The following is a 23175-nucleotide window of genomic DNA, read 5'->3' as shown; positions in this document are numbered from 1 at the left end:
CTCTGGGCACTTGGAGAGTGTGATTTCGGAACCACCCCGAGGAAGCAGAGCCCTCGCTACATGCGGAGGTTTGACTGAGACTAGACTGGACAAATTCATGAATGAGAAGCTGCCATGTCAGGGTGGATCAGGACAGCGGCTCATCTAGTCCTGTATCCTGTTCTCACAGTGGCCAACCAATGCCTGTGGGAAGCCTGCAAGCAGGACCTGAGCGCAACAGCCCTCTCCTCTTCTGGGGTTTCCAGCAACTGGTTCGCAGAAGCAGGGTTGCCTCTGACTGTGGAGACAGAGCATAGCCATCATGGCTAGTAGCCAGTGGTAGCCTTTCCCTCCATGAGTTTGTCTAATCCAGGGGTCAGCAAACTTTTTCAGCAGGGGGCCGGCCCACTGTCCCTCAGACCTTGTGGTGGGCCGGACTATATTGGGGGGGGGGGGGAATGAACGAATTCCTATGCCCCACAAATAACCCAGAGATGCATTTTAAATAAAAGCACACATTTTACTCAGCTAATAACACCAGGCAGGCCCCACAAATAACCCAGAGATGCATTTAAAATAAAAGGGCACATTCTACTCATGTAAAAACACGCTGATTCCCAGACCATCCACAGGCCGGATTTAGAAGGTGATTGGGCCAGATCTGGCCCTTGGGCCTTAGTTTGCCTACCCATGGTCTAATCCTCTCTGAAAGCTGTCCAAGTTGGTAGCCATCACTGCCCTGTACATGAGCTCTGTGAGTGCGGCTTTCTCCCGGCTGAAGTGCAGAGTGTTTGAGGACTGGGACATTCGCAGGGAAACCAAAATGCTTGTTTACAAAGCTATTGTTCTACCAAACTTACTATGTGCTTGTAAATGCCATCTCCAGCCCCTCGAAAGATTCCATCAACGGTTTCTCTGAAAAATTTTACACATCACTTGGGAAGACAGGTGAACTAATATCAGTGTACTGGAAGAAGCAAAGATCTCCAGTGTTGAAGCAATGATTCTTCAACATCAACTTCGTTGGACTGGTCATGTTGTGCGGATGCCTGATGATCGTCTTCCAAAGCAACTACTCTATTCCGAACTTAAAAATGGAAAGTGGAATGCTGGTGGTCAACAAAAGAGGTTTGAAGACTGTCTCAAGGCAAATCTTAAAAAATGTAGTATAAACACTGACAACTGGGAAACACTGGCTTGTGAGTGCTCCAGTTGGAGAACAGCCTTTACCAAAGTTGTCATGAGCTTTGAAGACACTCGAACTCAGGACGCAAGGGAGAAATGTGCTTAAGAGGAAGGCACACTTGGCAAATTCACACCGTGATCAACTCCCGCCTGGAAACCAATGTCCCCACTGTGGAAGGACGTGTGGATCCAGAATTGGCCTCCATAGTCACTTACGGACTCATTGTTAAAACCGTGTTTATGGAAGACAAACTGACCCGGCTATGAGTGATCACCAAAGAAGAAGTAGTATATGAGCATCTCTCATAGCTTAACTATGGGCTGTGTGAAGAACTATTTTCTTTTGTCTGTCTGGAATCCTACAGTATTGAAGCTTGATTGGATGTCCATGAATTCTAATGTTACAAGAGAGGGAGAAAAACTTTCCTCTGTCCACTTCCTCCACTCCGCCTCTATCATTGGGCCTAAGGTTGCTCCTATAAAGCCACTGATATGTCTCTCTTCCTCCTCTGTTCATGTTGGCTACATGAGCTTCCATACTTTTCAGTTTTCTCAGTTGTGGATATTCATTGCTATTCAGTTGTGGATATTCATTGCTAATGTATCCACAGGGTTTAAAAAATTGTGCCCACAATCATTCCTCCCCTGTCCTCCACTGCCTTTTTTCTGTTCTGGGCAACACAAGAATTCCCATACATATGTAGTATTCCTATACAGTGGCACCTTGGTTCTCAAACCTAATCCGTTACAGAAGTCCATTCCAAAACCAAAGTATTCCAAAACCAAGGAGTGCTTTCCCATAGAAAGTAATGCAAAATGCATTAATCCATTCCAGACTTTTAAAAACAACCCCTAAAACAGCAACTTAACATGAATTTTACTATCTAACGAGACCATTGATCCATAAAATGAAAGCAATAAACAATATACTGCAGTCACACAATCAATCAATCAGTAGCTGAACTGGGTTCCACACAGTCACAAAAACAAAAAAGACACAAAACCACAAAATAAATAGCAAAAACACACTCAGCGAAACAGTCATAACGGAAGTGTGGTGCTCAAATCAGAAGCGTAACACTCAAAATGGAGCACATTCGGCTTCCAAAAAAATTTGCAAACCAGAACACTTACTTCTGGGTTTGCAGTGTTTGGGTTCCAAGTTGTTTGAGTACCAAGGTATTTGAGAACCAAGGTACCACTGGACAAGTATTCCTATACCCATGTGGGCACAGAAAATACGGTACGTGAGGAAGGGAGCCATAGCTCAGTGGCAGAGCAAGAAGTCCCAGCTTCAATCCCTAGCAACTCCCAAGTAGGGCTGAGAGCATCCCCTGCCTGGAGGGCCGCTGCCAGTCAGTGTGTTGTGTATTGTATTGTGAGCTAGATGGACCTATGGTCTGACTTGGTATAAGGCAGCTTGCTAAATCTTCCTGTATTTCTACACTTAAAAAAAATCCAGGAAGTACACAAGAGCAAATGTTACCAGCCTTAGTTATAATGTTTCACAATGGGTAAAATGGAAGCTTGAGCTTCTCTTTTTTCGGGTGGGGAAAATATCCATTTGTTTTTGTTGTTCTAATACTGTAGCCTTGTGCAAGAGTAATGTTTGCCTGATTAAGACTTGCACAAGAAATATGTTTTGCACAAGACCTCTGCATAATTCTTTTTGGTAAAAAAAATACAGTTGCTCCGCCCACTTGTGCCTCTGCCCATGATTGGCAGGTGGCCCCCAGAAGGTTGCCCAGAAAGGAATGTAGCCCTTGACCTGAAGCCCACCACCCTCATGTGTTAGTGGAGCACCCCTTCTTGAGGGATGGTGGAATCTGTTTCATGAAAGGCTTTTAATAAGAGGCTGGATGGCCACTATCAAGGATGTTGTAGCAGATCCAGGGGGCTGTGCTAGATGAACTTTGATATGCCTTCTTATTCTCTGGTTCTATGTATTTGCTGATTAAGGGAGGAAGAAGGAGCCACCAATTTCAGGATCCCACTTTTCGTTCCCCTTTCGTTTGTTCTGCTCCCACCCAGATAGGCCCACCCCCAGTGTGCAAGCCGCAGCTGTAACAGGAAATAACAAGCTTTTGACATTCCTCAGATTCCCTGGCACAGCAACTGGGTCTTGCATCCTGAACATGACTAATAAAAACATTGCTCAGCTGTCTGCCTTGATGGCTTATTTCCCATTGTTTCATCTCAATCAACTCGGCTTCCCTCGTTTTGTTGCGATTCCTCTGTTGTTTCCTGTATGGCATGCAGGTTCAAAACATCCCTTACTTCAGTTTGCTGCTAAACCCATATTAAGGCAAGGCCTTTCACTGTGTAAGTACCGATTCTGCAGACACTTAAATATTTACACTGAGGGGAGTTGTTTGCACATAAGGCAAGCCACCTATCCCTCGCTAGCTGCCACCTACATTATGTAGCAACCATGTAAACATTACCTGTCTAATATATTGTACTGCTTACGTTGAATGGGCCTTATGTTTCCTTTCTTGAGGCTACAGGAGAGTTCCTGTGCAGAAAGAAACACACTTTTCAAAACCTGTACAGTGGTACCTCTAGATACGAACAGGATCCGTTCCAGAGCCCCGTTTGCATCTAGAAGTAAACATAAGTAGCGATGGCACGTCTGCGCACGCACGGGTCGCTTTTCACCGCTTCTGTGCATGCGCGTGATGTCATTTTGAGCATCTGCACATGCGCAAGTGACAAAACCTGGAAGTAATGCACTCCATTACTTCCGGGTTGCTGAGGAGCGCAACTCGAACGCGCTCAACTCGAAGCGTATTTAACCCGAGGTATGACTGTACAGTGGTACCTCGGGTTAAGTACTTAATTCATTCCGGAGGTCCGTTCTTAACCTGAAACTGTTCTTAGCCTGAAGCACCACTTTAGCTAATGGGGCCTCCTGCTGCCGCCGCGCCACCAGAGCACGATTTCTGTTCTCATCCTGAAGCAAAGTTCTTAACCTGAAGCACTATTTCTGGGTTAGCGGAGCCTGTAACCTGAAGCGTATGTAACCTGAAGCGTATGTAACCCGAGGTACCACTGTATTTCATAAAACACAGACAATAAGTTTTCCCTTGACTCCTAAGAAGGGAGTTCCCGTGGAGTTACCTTACTTCAAGTCTCATAATATTTTGTCCATCTGTTCTAAATCTAAATCCAGCACTACTCCAGGGGACTCTCATGAGACACAGCAATTTGTTTTGTACTAGGACCTCAAGATCTGGCCACTGACAGAGCATGGTGCAAAAGGTATGCACTTAGAATGAAAGAGTTCTGCACTCAGGAGTTTGACTGGCAGAAATCAAACGAGTTTTAACTCAAATGAGTTCCGCACAAAAAAAATCACCTAGTCGCTCACTTCATTTCAACAATATCATTATTTGGGGAGAGTGTGTCAATTTGTTATTAAAACTAGACAGAATTCCTTGCCAATGGTTCTTCAAACCATTCTTTCTCCTGCCCATTCCTGGTCTACTTTGACTGGAAAGTTCTCTGGTAGAGCCCTTTCCCATCAATAGTTACCCAACCCTACAGATGCCAGAAATGGAAATAGAGACTTATTGCACACAAAGACAAAATAGGGAAAGGCCTTCTTTATCACTAAGCTATGACCCCTCCAGAATGCAGACATAATCCCTGCACACAGAAAATTAGCATGCCAAGGGGAAGCCTGACATGCTAGCTTCTTATGCGGAGAGATGAGTTGTTGCTTTGACATAAAGTATTTGAGCACCTGAACCTCCATATACCGTCTGAACTGGTACATTCTTGACTCATCAGCCCCATTCAGCATTGTCAGTGGGCAGCGATTATAAGTCTATTGCAGTTGAGCAAAATCTGGAGGGCTGCAGGTTCCCCATCCCTGGATAGACACAGGTTTACCACCTGAGAGAGAACAAGGTCTTAAGTAATGCCTGCTTCACCTTGCATTTTGTGAAGTGTTACTGTAGCCTTTCCCAGCCTGGTGCCCTTCAGATGTCTTGGCCCACAGTTCCCATCATCTCCAGTTAACATGGCTGTGATGGCTGGGGCTGATGGAAGCTGTGGTTCAAAACACCTGGAAGGCACCAGGTTGGGTTGCATGGCACGGTACAGAGGGGAAACAATCCTGCAGATCTGATAAATATTTTTGCAGTTTGTAATCAATTATGAGGAAAGATGTTGTGTTTTGTACCAGGAAGGTATACAGTGGTACCTCATCTGAATCAACTCGGCTTCCCTCACTTTGTTGCAATTCCTCTGTTGTTTCCTGTATGGCATGCAGGTTCAAAACATTCCTTATTTCAGTTTGCTTCAGGTTACATACACTTCAGATTATAGACTCCCAGAAATATTACCTCGGGTTAAGAACTTTGCTTCAGGATGAGAACAGAAATCGTGCTCCGGTGGCGCGGCAGCAGCAGGAGGCCCCATTAGCTAAAGCGGTGCTTCAGGTTAAGAACAGTTTCAGGTTAAGAACGGACCTCCAGAATGGATTAAGTTCTTAACCCGAGGTACCACTGTATTCGGAAAACACAAGCAGCTGTGCTCCAGATGTGGCCTGGGAGTAGATCCCATTTGTTGGGATGTGGAACAGCTGCAATCCAAATGTGTATCTTTGATGGCTAGAATGGGATCACATGGGTCTTGTGCCTTCCTCCCGGTTGCTCTTTTCAAGGAGTCCCTCAAGCAGCCTTGAAAATAATTTCAATCACTCCCTATTTCAAGGCTGCCTCCCAACTCTCTTTCAGATGCAACAAGAGTGAATTGAAATTCTGTCAGCAGGAAAACTTGCCTTTGCGGACATTGTTACTTCATGGCTTCTGGCCAATAGGCACGTTCAATAAAGCATCTTCCGAGGCTTGGGCAGGCATTGATCTATGAAATAAATCCCAATGGATTAATTAATGCAAGAAGGCTTCCTTGATCTTTCCCCAGACAATTATGCCACTCTTTCTTAAAGGACTCGACACAGATTGACCACTGGCAAGGCGCCAACTTTGCAGTTGTCACTGCATTCCCATACGTTACTTACAAAGCAGTAAAAAAATAGATTAACTGTACTCTTTGGGATTACTGGCTCTGAACATGGAGGTTCAATCTACCCATGATCCACCATGATTAACTGGCATTGGTGTGCCTCTCTTCCTCAATGAGTTGGTCTTAGTTCCCTTCTAAGAACTGAAGCATAGTGACAGGGCATAGGCTTTTTTATGCAGAAGGTCAGAAGTTCAATTTCTGGCATCTCCAGGTGGGGCTGACAATATCCCACTTGAAGTTGTCTGGAAAGCTGCTGCTGGTTAGTATAGTGTAGATAATAGTGAGTTGGATGGACCAATGGTCAGATTCTGTGGAAGGCTGCTCCCTATGTTTTTGGAAGCCATCTAAGGTTGTAGTCCTCAACACAGGTAAAAAAGGTATAACAATAACAACAACAACAACAATAATAATAATAATAATAATAATAATAATAATAATTTATTTATACTCCGCCCATCTGGCTGGGCTTCCCCAGCCACTTTGGGCGGCTTCCAAGAAATATCAAATACTGTAATACCTCAAACATTAAAAGCCTCCCTAAACAGGGCTGCCTTCAGATGTCTTCTAAAAGTCTGGTAGCTGCTGTTCTCTTTGACATCTGGTGGGAGGGCGTTCCACAGGGAGGGCGCCACTACCGAGAAGGCCCTCTGCCTGGTTCCCTGTAACTTGGCTTCTCGCAATGAGGGAATCGCAAGAAGGCCCTCGGTGCTGGACCTCAGTGTCCGGGTAGAACGATGGGGGTTAGACGCTCCTTCAGGTATACTGGACCGAGGCCTGTAAAAGGACCCCTGACCATTAGGTCCAGTCATGGCCGACTCTGGGGTTGCAGCGCTCATCTCGCTTTATTGGCTGAGGGAGCCGGAGTACAGCTTCTGGGTCATGTGGCCAGCATGACTAAGCCGCTTCTGGCGAACCAGAGCAGCACACGGAAACACCGTTTACCTTCCCGCCAGAGCGGTACCTATTTATCTACTTGCACTTTGACGAACCTTTGACCTGATCGGCAAGTCCTAGGCCCTGTGGTTTAACCCACAGCGCCACCCGCGTCCCGTAGTCCTCAACATACCAGAGAGTTAAGTTCCATTGAACACAGTGGGAGTAAGCATTCTAGACAGGTCTAGTCAGAAGAAAGCCCCAATAAGGAGGCTTACTCCCAGTTAAGGGTGTACAAGATTACTCTCTGTTTACAGTTGGTTTGACTTTATTGAAATCTTGTTACTTCTGGACAGGGCTATGAGCCTGGATCTCTCCTGCGTCCTCACCCAAACAAACCTCAAAGCAAGTCCTTCTCTCTCACTGCAGAAAAACAGAGAAATACAGAAGTACTTAAATTAGCTTCCCTGGGGGACACCTGCGGCCCTCCAGATGTTTGGCGGACTCCAACTCCCATGGGCCCCAGCCAGCATGGCCAATGGTGAAGGATCATGGGAGTTGTAGTCCAAGAGCATATGGCGGGCTGCGGTTTGTTCACCCCACCTCCCAGCTCACTGCCAGAGTTTTGGACTACAATTCCCATCAGCCCAGCCAGCATAGCCAATGGCCGGAGATGGTGGGAGTTGCAGTTCAACAGTACTCTGAGGACTACAGGTTCCCCCGCTCCTACAGAAAAAAAGAAGTGCCGCCTTTCTAGTTCTGCTTCGCCGGGCTCAGGTCTGACCCCGCAGGTCTCTGCGTGCAATGGAGGCGGGAAAAGCTAAGCGGCGCCTTTAAGAGCTCGTCCGCGCCAGCGCGGGAAAGGAACCAAGCTAAGGGGCGGGGCTTAGGCCAAGCCCGCGAAAGTCGGATACTTTGTTGCCGCCGGATGGAACGCTGAGTAGTAAGCCGGGCTCGGAACGTTCCATAGGAAGAAGAAGCGGCCACGTGGACGCCATGGCGCAGCTCCGGGTCACCGATTTCTTCGCGCAGAACAAGAAGGGCCCCGCGGCGGGCAGCTTGAGCGCCAAGCGCCGGAAGGTACAAGCTGATGGAGCCCCCGAGCCCCTGGAGGCCGGCAGGCCCGAGAAGAAGAAGGAGCAGCAGCAGGAGGAAGAGACGGGGCCGGGCCTCTTGGAGCCTCCTCGCACCCCGCTCGGCTCCAGCTGCCCGCAGCCCTCGCTGCCCAGCAGCAGCAGGAAAAGGCGCAGGCCGGAGCCCGAGGCGGAGCTCACGCCGGTCTCTGCCCAAGGCCGCCGCCGCCTCGGTGCGAAGGGCACCGCCCGGAAGACGCTGGTGATGCCCGCGGAGGAAAAAGGCGAGGCGGTGAGTGACCCGAAAGGAGGGGAAGCAGGACCGCGCGCTCTTACCTCGAGCCTCTTTAATCCGGATTAGTTGCCCGGAGGCTTGTTGTGTAGTGGGAAAGGGTGGAAGTCGGGGCTGTGTGAATGGGCCCGCCCCTTCGGGTTTTCTTGATCCTTCCCCGGTGTGAGCTCAGAGGCGACATGGCAGCAGGCACCTTTCTAGGGAAGAGTCCTGTGGGGTCAGACCTGATGGCAATGCCATTCCCACGTTGGTTGTCTGCAGTGTCTTGGATGGTTGAGGTAGACTGCTCCTGAATATGGCGGTGCTATTAAGTTGTCGTAGTGTAGAGACCTTGTTGTTCACTGTCAGGGGGCTCAGAGCAAAATATGTGTAAAGTGATGTACATTGGGAGTAAAAAATAATAACCCCCCTGGCATGCATTAATAGGGTTTGAATTGGTGGGGGCTGACCAAGGAGGGAATATGGGTTTTTAGTAAGATATTACAGCGAGAACCCAATGTGGTTAGAAAACTTGGAATACTGTGTTCAGTTGTAATTTGAATCCATTGGTTTGGTTCCCACACTCTGGAGCAGCAGAAAACAAGCCTGCTCCTTATTGCATGTGACAGCCCTTCAGATGTTTGAAGCTGGCCATCATGTCAACTCTCAGCCTTCTCTTCTCCAGGCTACATACTCAACTGCCTTAAGCAACTGGTATTCTGAAAAGAGATGTGTTGCCAATTCTGACTGGAGTGCTTCTGTTTCAGGTCCCAGGCTTTGCTTCCCCCACAGCCCTTGGGCTACCCAGCCCCTCCAGTCTGGATAAAAAGGCAAAGGATTTGGCCAATGTGACTCTTTCACCAGGTCTGCAGCTGGAGACCACAGTGCAGCCTGGCGTAGTGCCGGTAGAGAAGGTGAGCCTTGGAGAGGAAGGGGGGTGGCCTTTGGATTGTATAGGCCACCATCTCTAAACATCTGACATAGCATTCTGCTGCCTCCTGAAGCTTGCACAGCTCAGTAAACCTGATAGCCTCTGAGCTGCCACAGCACCCTTTGTCATTAGCATACACATTGACTGGGTTCAGTGGCTCCAGATTCTAATGGCCCAGCACTGCTTCCTGTGTTCAAAACTCCCATTGTTCTAGGCGCATTTTGCGACAGGGAATTTCATTAGTGCGAGCAGTTTCTGAGTTCTGGGCACAGTACTGCGCCGAAGATTTCAGATTAAAACTGCAGAGTGGAAGGAAAGGAGGAGCTTTTTCTGCCTCTGCACTTCCAGCTTCTCTCTGAAGACTGGAGAAGAGACCCTCTTAAGAATATTAGGGGGGTGGGCAGGGGAAGGACTAGACCCTGTAAAAAAATGAACATAATATTTTAGCTGCTCTTCATTCATTTTCAGCTTTGTATTCTTGTTTTAAAAAATGGGTGCCGAGACGTTCTGTTGTTTCGCCTGTAACCTAGGTTTAAGGTGCTATTTAGCTCCTAGCTTTCATATCTCAGTTTCTAACACTGACTACTTCAGAGCTGCTAGATTAAGGAAAGATGCAGCACTGCTGCAGAGCTGTGCTAAGTTTGCTTAAGAATTGCAACCATAGTGATTGAGGGCTGGCAGTCTGATGGAGTCTGTGATGCTCACAGGCCATTCAGTTGCTTACCTCGCCACTGGTTGCCGCTTGCCACTGGCAAGTACCAAACTGTAGAGATTACCTGAGTGTCGGAACACCCTTCCAACACTACTACGGGGGTCACTGCGCCCTGTGACACCCCCAAATCCTCCGAAAAACCCGGGATTTCCCAAGAGAGAAAATCCCCGCTTGCGCTCGGGTCGCTGTCAACCGGAAGTCCCCCCCCCCCAAGAGAGAGAGGTCGTTCTTGCCCTTTCCTTCCATGTGTGAATAAGGCAGGAATCGCCCTAGCTGAGATTTCTCTCCTTCCAAACAGGAGATGGTGTCTAAGGAGAAGTTGACAGAGCTGAGCGGTCGTCTGGCGAAGATCCGTGCCCTGGCACAGAAAGTCACTTTGCCAGCCAGCTCCTCAGAGGCTGACGGTGACATAAAGAGCAGATTAAAACAGGCTCGGCTGCTGGAATCCAAAATCAGCAAGAGGAAAGAGGCTGAGAAGGAGAAAGTGAGGAACCTCCCTCAACTCCAGCTGGGCGAAAGCAATCCTGAGCCAGCAGCAGAGACCAGGTAGGGGAAGAGCTTTCTGAGTGGTTGGCCTTGGTGATGAAACCAGGTGTCTGGTGAGAGGGGACATGGCGATTTTCTAGATTAGGGGTCTTAGGGCATCGAACCCTTTTTTTGGGAAATTCCCAGGGTGATAGCTTGCATTTGAAGCCTTTTTACTTTTAGCATATCAGTACTCATCCATCTTTGTGTGTAATATTGTGCTGCTGCATGTAAAATTCTGCGGGGATTAATTTTAGCAAATTTATAAATTAGTTTTCTGTGCCTGGTGTTCTGTAGTACAATAGTTATACTAATAGTTTGATTGCTGTCGTTTTCTATTTTGTTTTGTATGTTATATATTTGTACAAAGTTGCTTTCTGGATATTGGCCATTGATTGATTGATTGTTTGATTGAGTTTAGGGGTGGTTGGCTTGTGCCCACCCCAATTGTTATGTGGCTGCCATTTCCCCTAGAGATTATTGGTCTCGTTGGCTGGGATTGGTGGGAGTCTAGCAACATCTGGGCAGCAACAAGTGAGCCATCCCTGTTCGAGGCCATCAAACAGCCCAATCCTAAGCCGAGCTGGGCGTCTCCTACCGTTTGAGTCTGCAGGATGCTTGGATGTCCCAGTCAATAATTAGGATTGCAACGCCCAGCCAATAAATTGATTTAAAAATATTTTTGATCCTCTAGAAAGGTGCCCCTCAGTACAGCAGATCTGAAAATGGATATGGTGCTCTTAAATGCTTGCAACTATCATCCAAAACCTCCGCCGACAACTACCTGTGTGAGAGCTAAGGTGACATTGTGCTGTCGTGTGACGGAAACACCTGATTATTTTATTCTCCCCATCTTCCCAGTGCGAAGGCTCCAGCCTTCCAGCGCTTCCACAACCTCGCCCAGGATGTCCCCCCGGGACTGGCGCTGCCTTACAAGTACAAGGTGCTGGCCGAGATGTTCCGCAGCATGGACACCATCGTGGGGATGCTTTTCAACCGCTCGGAGACGGTGACCTTTGCCAAGGTCAAGCAAGGCATCCAAGACATGATGCGCAGGTGAGAGCTCACCCTTTCACCTGGGGGTGGGCAGGGAGCGCGGGAGGCAATCGCCTGTGAGCAGTCAGTCCGGAGAGGCAGAGAGAGTGACTATCTCTCCACCTAGCAAGCTAATAATTCTGCCCAGGATGCCAATTGGGAATAACAGAGTGAAGATTAGAGCAGCCTTTGTAACACAGTGGTAGACCAGAATTCCCTTCTGGGCTGGTGGTCCCCCCCCCCATGTTAATTACTTGGCATGTAATAAAATGGATGGCCTTCCCTGAGCAGAAAGGAATAGTACTTCGTGCAATGAGTGGCGAACCAAAGAACTTCAGCTCACAGGGTGTTGTCATCAGCTCCAGACACCTCTGATTGGCCCCCAGTGCTCTTCCAATGCCGCACACCCTCCCCAAACCTGCTCTGTGCCCAGAGTGCTTTGAGGACCCATTAAACCAGGGGCCAGCAACCTTTTTCAGCCGTGGGCCAGTCCACTGTCCCAAATTCCTATGCCCCACAAATAACCCAGAGATGCATTTTAAATAAAAGCATACATTCTACTCATGTAAAAACACACTGATTCTCGGACCATCCTCGGGCCGGATTTAGAAGTCAATTGGGCCGCATCCAGCCCATGGGCCTTAGGTTGCCTAAAGGTAAAGGTAAAGGGACCCCTGACCATTAGGTCCAGTCGTAGTCGACTCTGGGGTTGCGGCGCTCATCTCGCTTTACTGGCCGAGGGAGCCGGCGTACAGCTTCCGGGTCATGTGGCCAGCATGACTAAGCCGCTTCTGGCGAACCAGAGCAGCGCACAGAAACGCCGTTTACCTTCTCGCCGGAGCGGTACCTATTTATTTACTTGCACTTTGACGTGCTTACGAACTGCTTCGTTGGCAGGAGCAGGGACCGAGCAGCGGGAGCTCACCCCATTGTGGGGATTCGAACCGCCAACCTTCTGCTTGGCAAGTCCTAGGCTCTGTGGTTTAACTCACAGCGGCACCCGCCACCCACGTTAGGTTGCCTACCGCTGCATTAAACTGTGGTCATGCTGCTCAGTTGCCTGAGCGAGGGGCTGTAGAAGCCTCTGGCTTTTGGTGAGGAGGTTGGACTGCCCCCTACTGCTCAAAGTTAAGAGTTGCAGCTGTTGCCCTGCTCACTTTTGCCCCGACCCTTGTCTACCACTCCCACATGCGCCCCCCACAACCCTGCAAAGGTTTCCCATTCCCTTGACTAGATAAAATCATGGAAGCTGGGTAACAGGTCTTGGGAGCTCTTGGCAGTGATAAATGGTGTTGGAACCTCCACAGCTAGAGTCAGAATACCTCTTTCTTCTGCTTGAAGACTTCTGGCCGGAGAGACAAAAGTGCTGGGCTAGGTGGATACTCTTGACCACTTTTGCTTCAAGCTTTTAGTCCTCATGGTGTTGGTACTAACGCACAAGGCCCTATACAGCTTAGGGTCAGGTTACTGAAGAGAGAGACTGCCTTCTCCCTTATACACCCAGCAGATTGCTTGGTTTGCGGGTAAGTTTCTTGGGCAAGTCCCCAAGATCTCAGAGGTTTGTCCCAAAGCATCTTGGAGCGGGGCTTTTAGTGTGGCTGCCCCTGTTCCGTGGAATATCATTCCTGTTGAGATTCAGCAGGCAGGCGCCCTCACTCTGCAATTTCTGAGAACAACTGAAGACATGTTAGTTGTGATTCCTGCATTGCAGGGGGTTGGACTAGATGATCCTTGGGGCTCTCTTCCAACTCTTATCATTATTTGTTCCATCAGCCTTTCCCAGCTGGACCAATGGGTATTTGCCATCACTGTCTATTTTGGACGGTTTTCATCTTGTTTTAAATTTATCTGCTGTTTTTTTGTGTGTCTAAATGTTTTTTTGTTTCCTTGCTGGTTTTAATGGTACGTCACCTTGAGATGATTGTATAGAAGGTGATTAATAACTTAATGACAATATCACGGGTGCAAACCTATTTCGCGTGCCAGTTTGTATCTGTCTGCCACACCCAAGAACCTCCTGGTCCTCATTTTGAGGGTGCCACCATATTAATGGGATGTTCACTCCCGAAGGGATTGATTACATTCTATTTATCTGATCATTTATAAACTTCTGATCGCGTGCAAGATCTTGGGCACTGATATTCTCCCTGCCTGTCTGCAGGCAATTTGAAGAACGGAACCTGGGTCAGATCAAAGCTGTGTATCCGGCTTCGTACATCATGCGCCAGGAGAAGAACATTCCCACCTTTGGCACCCCCGGTCAGAAGAGAGGCGACTACCAGCTGACGATCGAACCCGTACTAGAGGCAGGTGGGTCCTGTGCGGCATTCGCAAAAGAAGCTCCTATGAGCTCGGGAGGAAAGTGGGCAGGTAGACTTCATTGTACGTTTCCTGCCACACCCTTTGAAATGTACTAAGGACCAAACTTGAAGACGTTTGTGTTGGGTTGCCAAAGAACCACCCCAGTGTGTGTCATTGTAGGACCACTTCATTACAGTAAAGCTACCTTGGTCCCGGGGACCAGGTGTGGCTCTCCAGGCCCGTTTCTGGCCCTTGGGAGTCTCTTTGGGCTGCATCCTGTTTGTTCCTGACATTGGCGCCTCTTGCTTGCCTTGGGAGGAGGATGGAGAGAGGAGTGTGTAAACACCAGCCTATGCCACTTAGTTGCTCCGCCCACTTTTGCCTCTGGCCCCGCCCACCACTGTGCCCGCCTCCAGCCCAACTCAAAGGTTTCCCATCCCTGAACTGGCGGGTAGAAGGGAACAGCAGTTTCAGAGGGAACAAGAGGGAGGTGTGGCCCGTCACCCTTCATTTTTTTTGTTTCAGGAGAGAAGCTGTCAGCATCGCACCTGATGGAGCGTCGGAAAATATTTGGCAGGAACTTGGTTAACATTGTAAAAAGGCACCACAAGGTGAGTCTCTTCTCCCCCCACTCCCCCCAAAAGTGCTGGATTTACCCAGTAAGCAGACTAAGCACATACACCAGCAACGCATGAGAAGCTCTGGGAAGAATTTGACAGTTCAAAAAAAAGCACAAAAGAATTGGAACGTTCAGGCATCTTACACTCCACAGTCTTCCCCAGTTTTCCTGTTCTCTTCTTATTACTTATCCCCACCTAAACTGGGGGGTGGGGTGGGACTACAACTAATGTCTACTATCGTAGACCAAAAGAATGTGAAGAAAGCAGATCCTGTCATGGGTTGCACAAGACGTAATATGCACACACATTTCTGCAAGCATGCAAGCTCTTGAAAAATACATTTTATTTTACGGTTTAGTATCGTCCTTGTTTTGAATTGCATGTGGGGGCACCATGATCTTCTCAGTGCCTAGGACCTCTGAAGGTCTTCTTCATCTGGCCCTTCCCCCTCCCAGCTGTCGTCTCCTCCCTCCACTTGTTCCTGCCTTTGCCACGTAAATGAGAAAATACTTCCAATGGAGGGTTGCTTCACATCAGGGTTTCCCAAGCTTGGTTCTTCAGATGTTTCTGGGCTACACTTCCCCTCATCCCTGACCACTAGTCCTGATGGGATTTGTAGCCCAAAAGCAGCTGGAGACTCAAGTTTGCTATACCTTATCAGGTGCTGGTCCGGGTGCTATATCAGGCATAGTCATCACCTCCCCTGTGCTAACTTCCCGCAGGCTTTCTTGGCATCTCTCAACCCTCCAATGGTGGTGCCGGAAGACAAACTGACAAGGTGGCATCCCCGGTTCAGTGTTGATGACTTGCCCGATATCGTCCCTGCGGAGGTGCCTCAGCCCCCGCAGGTGGACAAAATCACGACTGCTCAAGAAGTGCTGGCCAAGGCTCGCAGCCTGATGACGCCCAAGGTAAAGCTGGCCAAAGGATAAGGCCCTCTGCGTGTGGGTGGGACTCTTCGACTTAGCTATTATTATTTCCATTTTATATCCTGTTCTTCCTTGCAAAGGAGCTCCCGGGGCAGCAAACCTGTCAATAACATCAATTTTTTTATAAAGCCTTCTTGCAAACAGTTAGCCAGTGATCTCTCAAGGTCGCCAGGAGCAGCTTCTTTCAGCCGTCAGATGGAATTCCTTGTGGAAGGAATTCCACAGATGGGGAGCCACCACCAAAGAGGCCCTGTCGTAGGTTGCTGCCAACTGGGTATGCCCCAGTGATGGCACAACTGCAGCCTCACCTGCCAATCTTGGGATAGGAGATGCTTTGTATTGAGGAAGGCGCCATATAGGGATTTGTATGCTAATACTTTGAATTTCAGTGTACTAAATTTGTAAGGAATATTTTATATAAATTTGTACTGATACCTTGAATTTATTATGAGTGGATTTTGACCATTGAAGTATGAAATGTTGTTATGGGTCTGCCTCCTTGTGTGACTGTTGACTCTTTCCCTGCAGTCAGAAGTTGGCCAATGTTTTCTTTGGACTTGCTTTTATTTTGTCCTTAATGCCAGCTCCTAGCAGCTTGCTCCCCGCTAAAAAGGGAGGGGTCCAAAATTTGGGATTTGGTACTACAGAGGGAAAGCCTGTGGCTAGATAAAGTTGGTTGTTTATTACTGTGCTGGGGAAGAGGGAGGAACAGGTCCTCTCTGCTGCCTCAACCACCTGCATCTCAGTTGAACGGGCTGTTTGTGCGCGGTGGGGGCGAGAAATTGTTCAGGAGCTTATCAGTTTACTGTTACGCATGGCATCGCAACTGCTTTTCAGCTACGCAAGACTCCTTTGCTTGCCAGGTGAGAAAAACTGCTACTGTCCAGAACATGCAATTGGGCAAATCTCCAGGGCCAGACGGCCTGACCTCCAAGTATTATAAGACATTAAAAGACTATCTGATCCAACCATTGATGGAGGTCTGTAATGAAATTATGGAAGGGAAGAAGGCGCCGGAATCGTGGAAGGAAGCTTTTATCACATTGATACCAAAATCTGAAGCTGAAAAGACACAACTTAAAAACTATCGTCCCATCTCCCTTCTGAATGTGGATTACAAAATATTTGCAGACATTTTGGCAAGTAGATTTAAAAGAGTTCTTAATGAAGTAATTCATAAAGACCAGGCAGGCTTTCTCCCAGGCAGACATATGTTTGCAAATACTAGGAACATTATTGACGTTTTGGAACTTTTGCAAACAGATATAAATACAAAAGCAGTGTTAATTTTTATAGACGCGGAGAAGGCCTTTGACAATATTTCTTGGAAATTTATGAAGGGAAATTTGAATGAAATGGGAGTGGGACGGGGGTTTGAGAATGGGATTGACGCAATATATTCAGAACAAAAGGCTAAACTAATAGTTAACAATGTGGTTACAGAAGAGTTCAAAATTGAAAAAGGAACACGACAAGGCTGCCCGATTTCCCCTTTGTTATTTATTTCGGTTCTGGAGGTGCTCTTGAACTTAATCAGAGGGGACCGGTTGGTGGAAGGGATTCAGGTCGGAGCGAAACAATACAAATTGAAAGCTTTCGCAGATGACTTAGTTTTGACTCTGCAGGAGCCAGAATCTAGTACGAAAAGAGTATTACAACTGATACAGGATTTTGGTCGGGTGGCAGGATTTAAATTAAATAAACAGAAAACTAAAGTGTTGGGAAAAAATTTGACAGATATAGAGTCGGAACGGTTTCAGAGAGAAACAGAACTAACTATGGTTAAAAAAGTAAAATACCTAGGGGTAAACATAACAGCAAAAAACCTGAGTCTATTTAAGGATAATTATGAAAAATGTTGGTCTGAAATTAAGAGAGACTTGGATAGTTGGACAAAATTGAAGCTTTCTTTGTTAGGCCGAATTGCTGCTATCAAGATGAATGTATTGCCAAAAATGTTGTTTTTGTTCCAAACATTACAGATTGTGGACAAAACGGAGTGCTTCCGGAAGTGGCAGAAAGATATATCCAGATTTGTCTGGCAGGGCAAAAAGCCCAGAATTAAGTTTAAGATATTAACAGATGCGAAAGAAAGAGGGGGCTTTGCCCTGCCAGACTTAAAGTTGTACTATGAAGCCGCAGCTTTTTGCTGGCTAAAAGACTGGCTACTTCTCGAAGACACTGACGTGTTGGACTTGGAAGGTTTTAACAATGCTTTTGGTTGGCATGCATACTTATGGTATGATAAAGTTAAGATCAATAAGGCCTTTAAGAACCATATTGTCAGGAAAGCAGTGTTTAATGTCTGGACAAAATACAAAGACTTACTGGAAAATAAAACTCCAAGGTGGCTCTCACCTCTGGAGGCTAAGGCCCTAAAAAGACCCAATATGGAGGCCAAATGGCCAAAATATTGGGAAATATTAGAAAAAGACGGAGACAATTGGAAATTGCAGAGTTTAGAGAAAATGAAGGATAAGGTGCGAGACTGGTTACATTATGCTCAGATTAAAGAAGTTTTTAAAAATGATAAAAAGTTAGGGTTCCAGGTGGAGAAATCGAAGTTAGAAACTGAATTGTTAGAACCAAAGACTAAGGTATTATCTAGAATGTATAACTTGCTGTTAAAATGGAATACACAAGACGAAATGGTTAAATCGGCTATGATAAAATGGGCACAGGACATTGGGCATAACATCATGTTTGAGGACTGGGAAAGGTTGTGGACCACTGGGCTGAACTTCACCGCATGTAATGCTCTGAAGGAAAATGTAATGAAAATGATATATAGATGGTACATGACCCCAGTTAAACTTGCCAAAATATACCATTCGTCTGATAATAAATGTTGGAAATGTAAAGAAAACGAAGGAACATTCTTTCACCTCTGGTGGACATGCCCTAAGGTGAAGGTCTTCTGGGAAATGATATATAATGAGCTGAAAAAGGTATTTAAGTATACCTTCACTAAGAAACCAGAGGCCTTCCTTCTGGGTATTGTCGGCCAGAAGGTGTTAAAGAAGGACCGAACATTCTTTATGTATGCAACAACGGCAGCAAGGATACTCATCGCAAAAAAATGGAAAACTCAAGATCTACCCACACTGGAAGAGCGGCAGATGCAACTGATGGACTATATGCAACTGGCCGAGATGACTGGCAGAATCCGTGACCTGGGAGAAGAGAAGATGGAGGAAGACTGGGAGAAATTCAAGAAGTATCTACAAAAACATTGTAATTTGGTTGAATGTTAAGAAGGATGCTAGATTATAAAAAATTGGCCACCACTAAATTAGATTTGAAATTTGATGATAAGTGAGACTAAAGAAAATATAAAACTTTTTGGAAGAAGTGCTAGATTATATTTGAATGTGTGGACATGAGATTGTAAACAAGTTGATAATTTGTTTGGAAAAAACTTTTAACGATGTAAATGGGAGCGGGAGACGCGAGGGAGTCCAAAGAAGTCATGAAATTATGTTTGTGATAGAAGTAAGATTGTTTATTATTTGTGCATTTATATTTAAAAAACTTCAATAAATATTTATAAAAGAGAAAAACTGCTACTGATGGTTGACCCACCTGCTCTCTCTTTCTTTCTGCCACACCCAACAACAGATGGAGAAGGCGCTGGCCAATCTGGCTCTGAGGACCGCCGAAACCAGCCCCTCTGTGCCGGAGTCCCCTCGGCCACCCCCGCCAGCTGGCACCCCCAGCAGCCTGAAAGGGGTGTCCCAGTCCTTGTTGGAGAGGGTGAGTGCCTTGCCGTCTCCTCACCAGGCAGGCTTCAGGCTTGTGGGATGTGGGTCACCTTTGTTCTTGGTTTGTATAGTAAGGAACTCCAGGTCCCAACATCCAAAGTCAGAAAGGGGTTTTGCAGATGGGACCTGCTCCACCTCATGCATCATTACTCTTACTCTCTTACTCTTATTTTTTTATTTTATTTTATTTTGGTAAGTATTATAAGGGTGGCACCTTTGAGTGCAAGTTGCTGGAAACTGCAAGATGGGAGGAGTGCCCTTGTGCTTGGGCCCTTCTGGTGGGGTTCCCATTGGGAGCATCTGGTTGGCCACTCAGAACAGGCTGCTGGGCTAGATGGCCTGATCCTGCAGGCTCTTCTTATATTCTTCCCCTTCCCACACAGACTCACTCCTTGTTCTTCTTGCACCGCTCTTTGCCCTGCCCGACCCACCCCCTTTCCTTGTTGCAGACAAGATGCACACTTAGAATTCTAAATGATGCATAGCTCAGTTCCAGCAGAGCATCTGCTTTGCACGCAGAAGCTATCAGGTTTGATCCCTTCTGATGCTGCCGCCACCACCACCACCTCTCTCCCTTTCTCTCTCTCAGGTCAGAGCCAAGGAAGTTCAAAAGCTGCAGGCGCTGATGGTGCGGAACCCGCAGCAGGAGCGGCGCCTGGACATGCTGTCGCGTCTGCCGGAGATGGCGCGGGTCCTGCGCAACGTCTTTGTGGCGGAGAAGAAGCAGGCGCTGCCCATGGAGGTGGCATGCCAGCGGATGATGGCCAGCTACCGGTCCCTCATGACGTTTGGTAAGGGGAGGAAGTGGGCACACCTGGCGAGCTTTGAGAGGGAGAGGAGGGGGTGATGCGTTGTCTCCAGGCAGAGATGGGGAAGCTGTGCCCCTCGGATGTTGCAGAACTATAGTTCTCATCATGCCTCATTTTAGGCGGCTCCGTTCTTCCACCCCATCAGGGTTTGTTCCTTCCTCTTTGTTTTCTAATTCCCCCCAGCCATTTTAAAAAGTGTGTCCCCTCTTTCTATGAAGCTTCAGAACAACTAAAACAGGCTGTATTTTAGGAGCATAGGAACTGGCCTGCTGGGTCAGGCAAGTGGCCCATCTAACCGAGCATCCTATTCCCCCAGTGGCCAACCAGATGCCTGTTGGAAGCCTGCAAGCTGGACAGGAGTGCAACAGTGCTCTGCCACCTGCGATTCCCAGCAGCCTGGTATTCAGAGGCCTAATGTCTCTTAACATTGGAGGCAGGGTGTAGCCTTGTCCTCCATGAGTTAGTCTAATCCTCTTTTAAAGCCATCCCAGTTGCTGGCTATCACTGCCTCCTGTGGGAGGCAAGTTCGAGATCAAAGTTTCAGCTTAATTGGTCTTTAAATACTTGACTTACAAAGCAATGCTCTGCTGTTTGCATGGCTTGGGGCAAAGTTTACCTCCTAGCTGTGTAAGAACAAACACCTTATAGGAAAAGATCAGCTTCCACTGCAATGGTGTATGAATTGGTCTGTTGTGTTTACACAAAAAATAATGTTCCGTACACTTGAAGGTAACCCCATCAAACCCAGTTGGGCTAGGTATTCCAATCTGAAGCAGGGTGATCGCTAGTCTAGAAAACTTTTTTTGTCGTCCCTGGCATCACCCTCTGCCACCATGTGCCTCCGTCTTACTATACACAGAGCCCTGGGAATGTGCCCTCTAACAAAAAAAGCTGCATATCTTTTTAAGAGGAGTTGTTAAGAGGATTAATCGTGCAACCGTCTGCATGCAAAGAGCCCTTTCCCTGCCATGTTTTCAGTGGTGATTTAACCACCATGGAGTCATTTATAGTGGGAATCCCTATGATAGACAGGGGCTTTCTGTTCTCACTAAACAAAAGCTGTTAAGTGAGAAAACAATCAGATGGCACAGTGCTCTGTCTGAAACTCTTCCTCTGTCCCTGCAGGAGAGACAGAAAAGCACCTTCGTCTCCTCTCAGAGCTGCTGCCCGACTGGGTGAGTGTTCTCCCCATCCGGCAAGAAACGTACATCAAGCTGGACAAAAGCGTGGACCTCAACGTTGTCACGGAGAGACTGGCCACAAGGGCAAAGGAAGAGGAAAGGCTCTAATCTATGCTGCAGGATGGGGAGAGATCATGCCTTAGGCTCAGCGTCATCATTCTGTGCCTGTTGGCACAATCTCTCTTGAGAAAGGACCCCGATGGCCAGAGACGTGTGTGTCATTTTCTCTCCTTGCAGCTAATGCATGAATGTGAGCAAAATGTGAATATTGTGGCTTTTTCAGAATTAAGAGGATATGGCATCTCTCCTTCCCTCCTCGTTTTCTAAGTGCCATCCTGGTGCCTTTGTAGCTGTTACTGTTCTATAAGGCCACAAGAGGGCAGCACATACAAACCAAGAAATTCAGTTTGATTGGCACATCACAACAAAGTACCAAACTTTTCGCCTTCGTGCATTAAAAAAGTTCTTTGTCAGCACCGCTTTCCCACTTGCCAGATTTGCTGAGCAGAAATAGAGAATGACGCTGCAGGACCACAAAGCCATTACTCCTTTCATGACTAGCATTTCCATTCCCTCATCTGGCAGGAACGGGTGGGAGCTGCCTTTTTCCACAAAGGGAGTTTCAGTTCCTCCAAGACTTGATAGATAGAGGACATTAAAAGTACGTTAAAAAAAATTGGTTGTAAAACATCACTTGTATATGAACCTTAGCAATAACTATTTATTGATCAGGAGGAGCTTAAAATGAGTGATTTTTAACTGCCCAAGCCATTTAGTTGACATTTTTGTCTCTTAGCTTCAGTAAAAGGGATTGAGCCTAGAGCAGCGGTGGTGGATTTCTGCAATTTCGCTTGAGCCTGAGGTCACAGGTCCACCATACATTTAATGTACTACACTTGCCCCAAAGAATGCTGGGAACTGTAGTTTGTTAAGGGTGCAGGGGTTCTAGCTCAGTGGTAAACTACAGTTCCCAGGATCTTTGGGGGGGGGGGAGTCATGTGTTTGTAATGTATAGTGTGGTTGTGACTTGACTTTGCATGCCCTAGAGCACCCTGTCTCAACCTTTCCCCAGATGTTGGACTTACAGCTCCCATCTTCCCTGACCACAGCTCCCGGCTGGTTAAGGATTATGGGATTTGTAGCCCAACCACCTGGGACCCCGAGGTTGGGAAAGGCTGGCCCAGACCATTGTACGGCTCTACAATCTCACACATGGAACCAGGGAATCTATCTGTCAGTAAAGGGACTTCCTTGTGACTGCATGTGACCTCATCTTGTCCCCTTCCTTAATTTTTTTTGGCTCTTTCCTTTAGCAGATGCCGAGACAGCTGCTGTGCAAACTGCTGTTGTGACTTATTTGCCTTAAACCTATTAAATTAATTATAGTTCACCCTGTTAGGCAATCCATCGGTTTGGGAGCTAAATGGGGCCCTTGAATTGAGGTCCCTGGCCTGCACCTGCCTCTTAGCATTGCAGCACTGAGTTTTGCAGCAGCACTAAAGCTATTCTGTACTGACTCCAAAACCATCAGTGGCAGCACTGGATTATCTGTTCTGTGGCCACAGGAAGGTGAATGAAACCCCTATTCACAAATACCTTAACTGACTCTGCTTGTGGAACTTTTGTCACTCACTTGCAAGCTTAAGGGGTGGCTAATCTGAGGCCCTCAAGCTGTCGCTGGACTACTGACTCCTGTCATCCCTGAACACCAGCCGTGCTAACTGAGGCTGATGGGAGCTGGGGTCTAGTAACAGCTGAGGACCCCCAGTAGCTACTACTGCCTTTTATTGAAATGATGCCATTTTTAGTAGTTAGAGCAACCTTGCAATAACATTTTAGAAATCAGCATGAAAATAAAGAGAAAGCGGAATGCAGCAAAACCAAATGACCCCAAACCCACAGCAAACAGAAGAGTCCACACCAGAAAAGTGGTGCAGGTGAGTCTGCACAGTGTATTTT

The 23175-nt window shown here is 47.2% G+C and overlaps 1 protein-coding gene across 2 annotated transcripts; it reads left to right on the top strand.

Annotated features, from left to right (window-relative positions):
• The first annotated feature begins 7755 nt into the window (after positions 1-7755).
• CDT1 (chromatin licensing and DNA replication factor 1) lies at positions 7756-22812 on the top strand. 2 transcript variants are annotated; one of them, XM_081872056.1, is made up of 10 exons: positions 7758-8433; positions 9180-9326; positions 10354-10601; positions 11442-11636; positions 13777-13925; positions 14442-14527; positions 15259-15447; positions 19084-19218; positions 19816-20017; positions 21161-22812. In XM_081872056.1, the coding sequence occupies exons 1-10, from the start codon at positions 8065-8067 to the stop codon at positions 21322-21324; spliced, it is 1884 nt and encodes a 627-aa protein (XP_081728182.1). In that variant the 5' UTR covers positions 7758-8064; the 3' UTR covers positions 21325-22812. The 2 variants fall into 2 exon arrangements, with proteins under 2 accessions (XP_081728183.1, XP_081728182.1); XM_081872057.1 differs by lacking the exon at positions 9180-9326 and having other exon boundaries at positions 7756-8433.
• The last annotated feature ends 363 nt before the right edge of the window (positions 22813-23175 follow it).

The sequence above is a fragment of the Podarcis erhardii genome (genome assembly GCF_964252035.2).
Source record: "Podarcis erhardii genome assembly, chromosome: 7".
Classification (NCBI taxonomy): Eukaryota; Metazoa; Chordata; class Lepidosauria; order Squamata; family Lacertidae; genus Podarcis; species Podarcis erhardii.
This window is presented reverse-complemented; position numbering and strand designations above follow the sequence as displayed.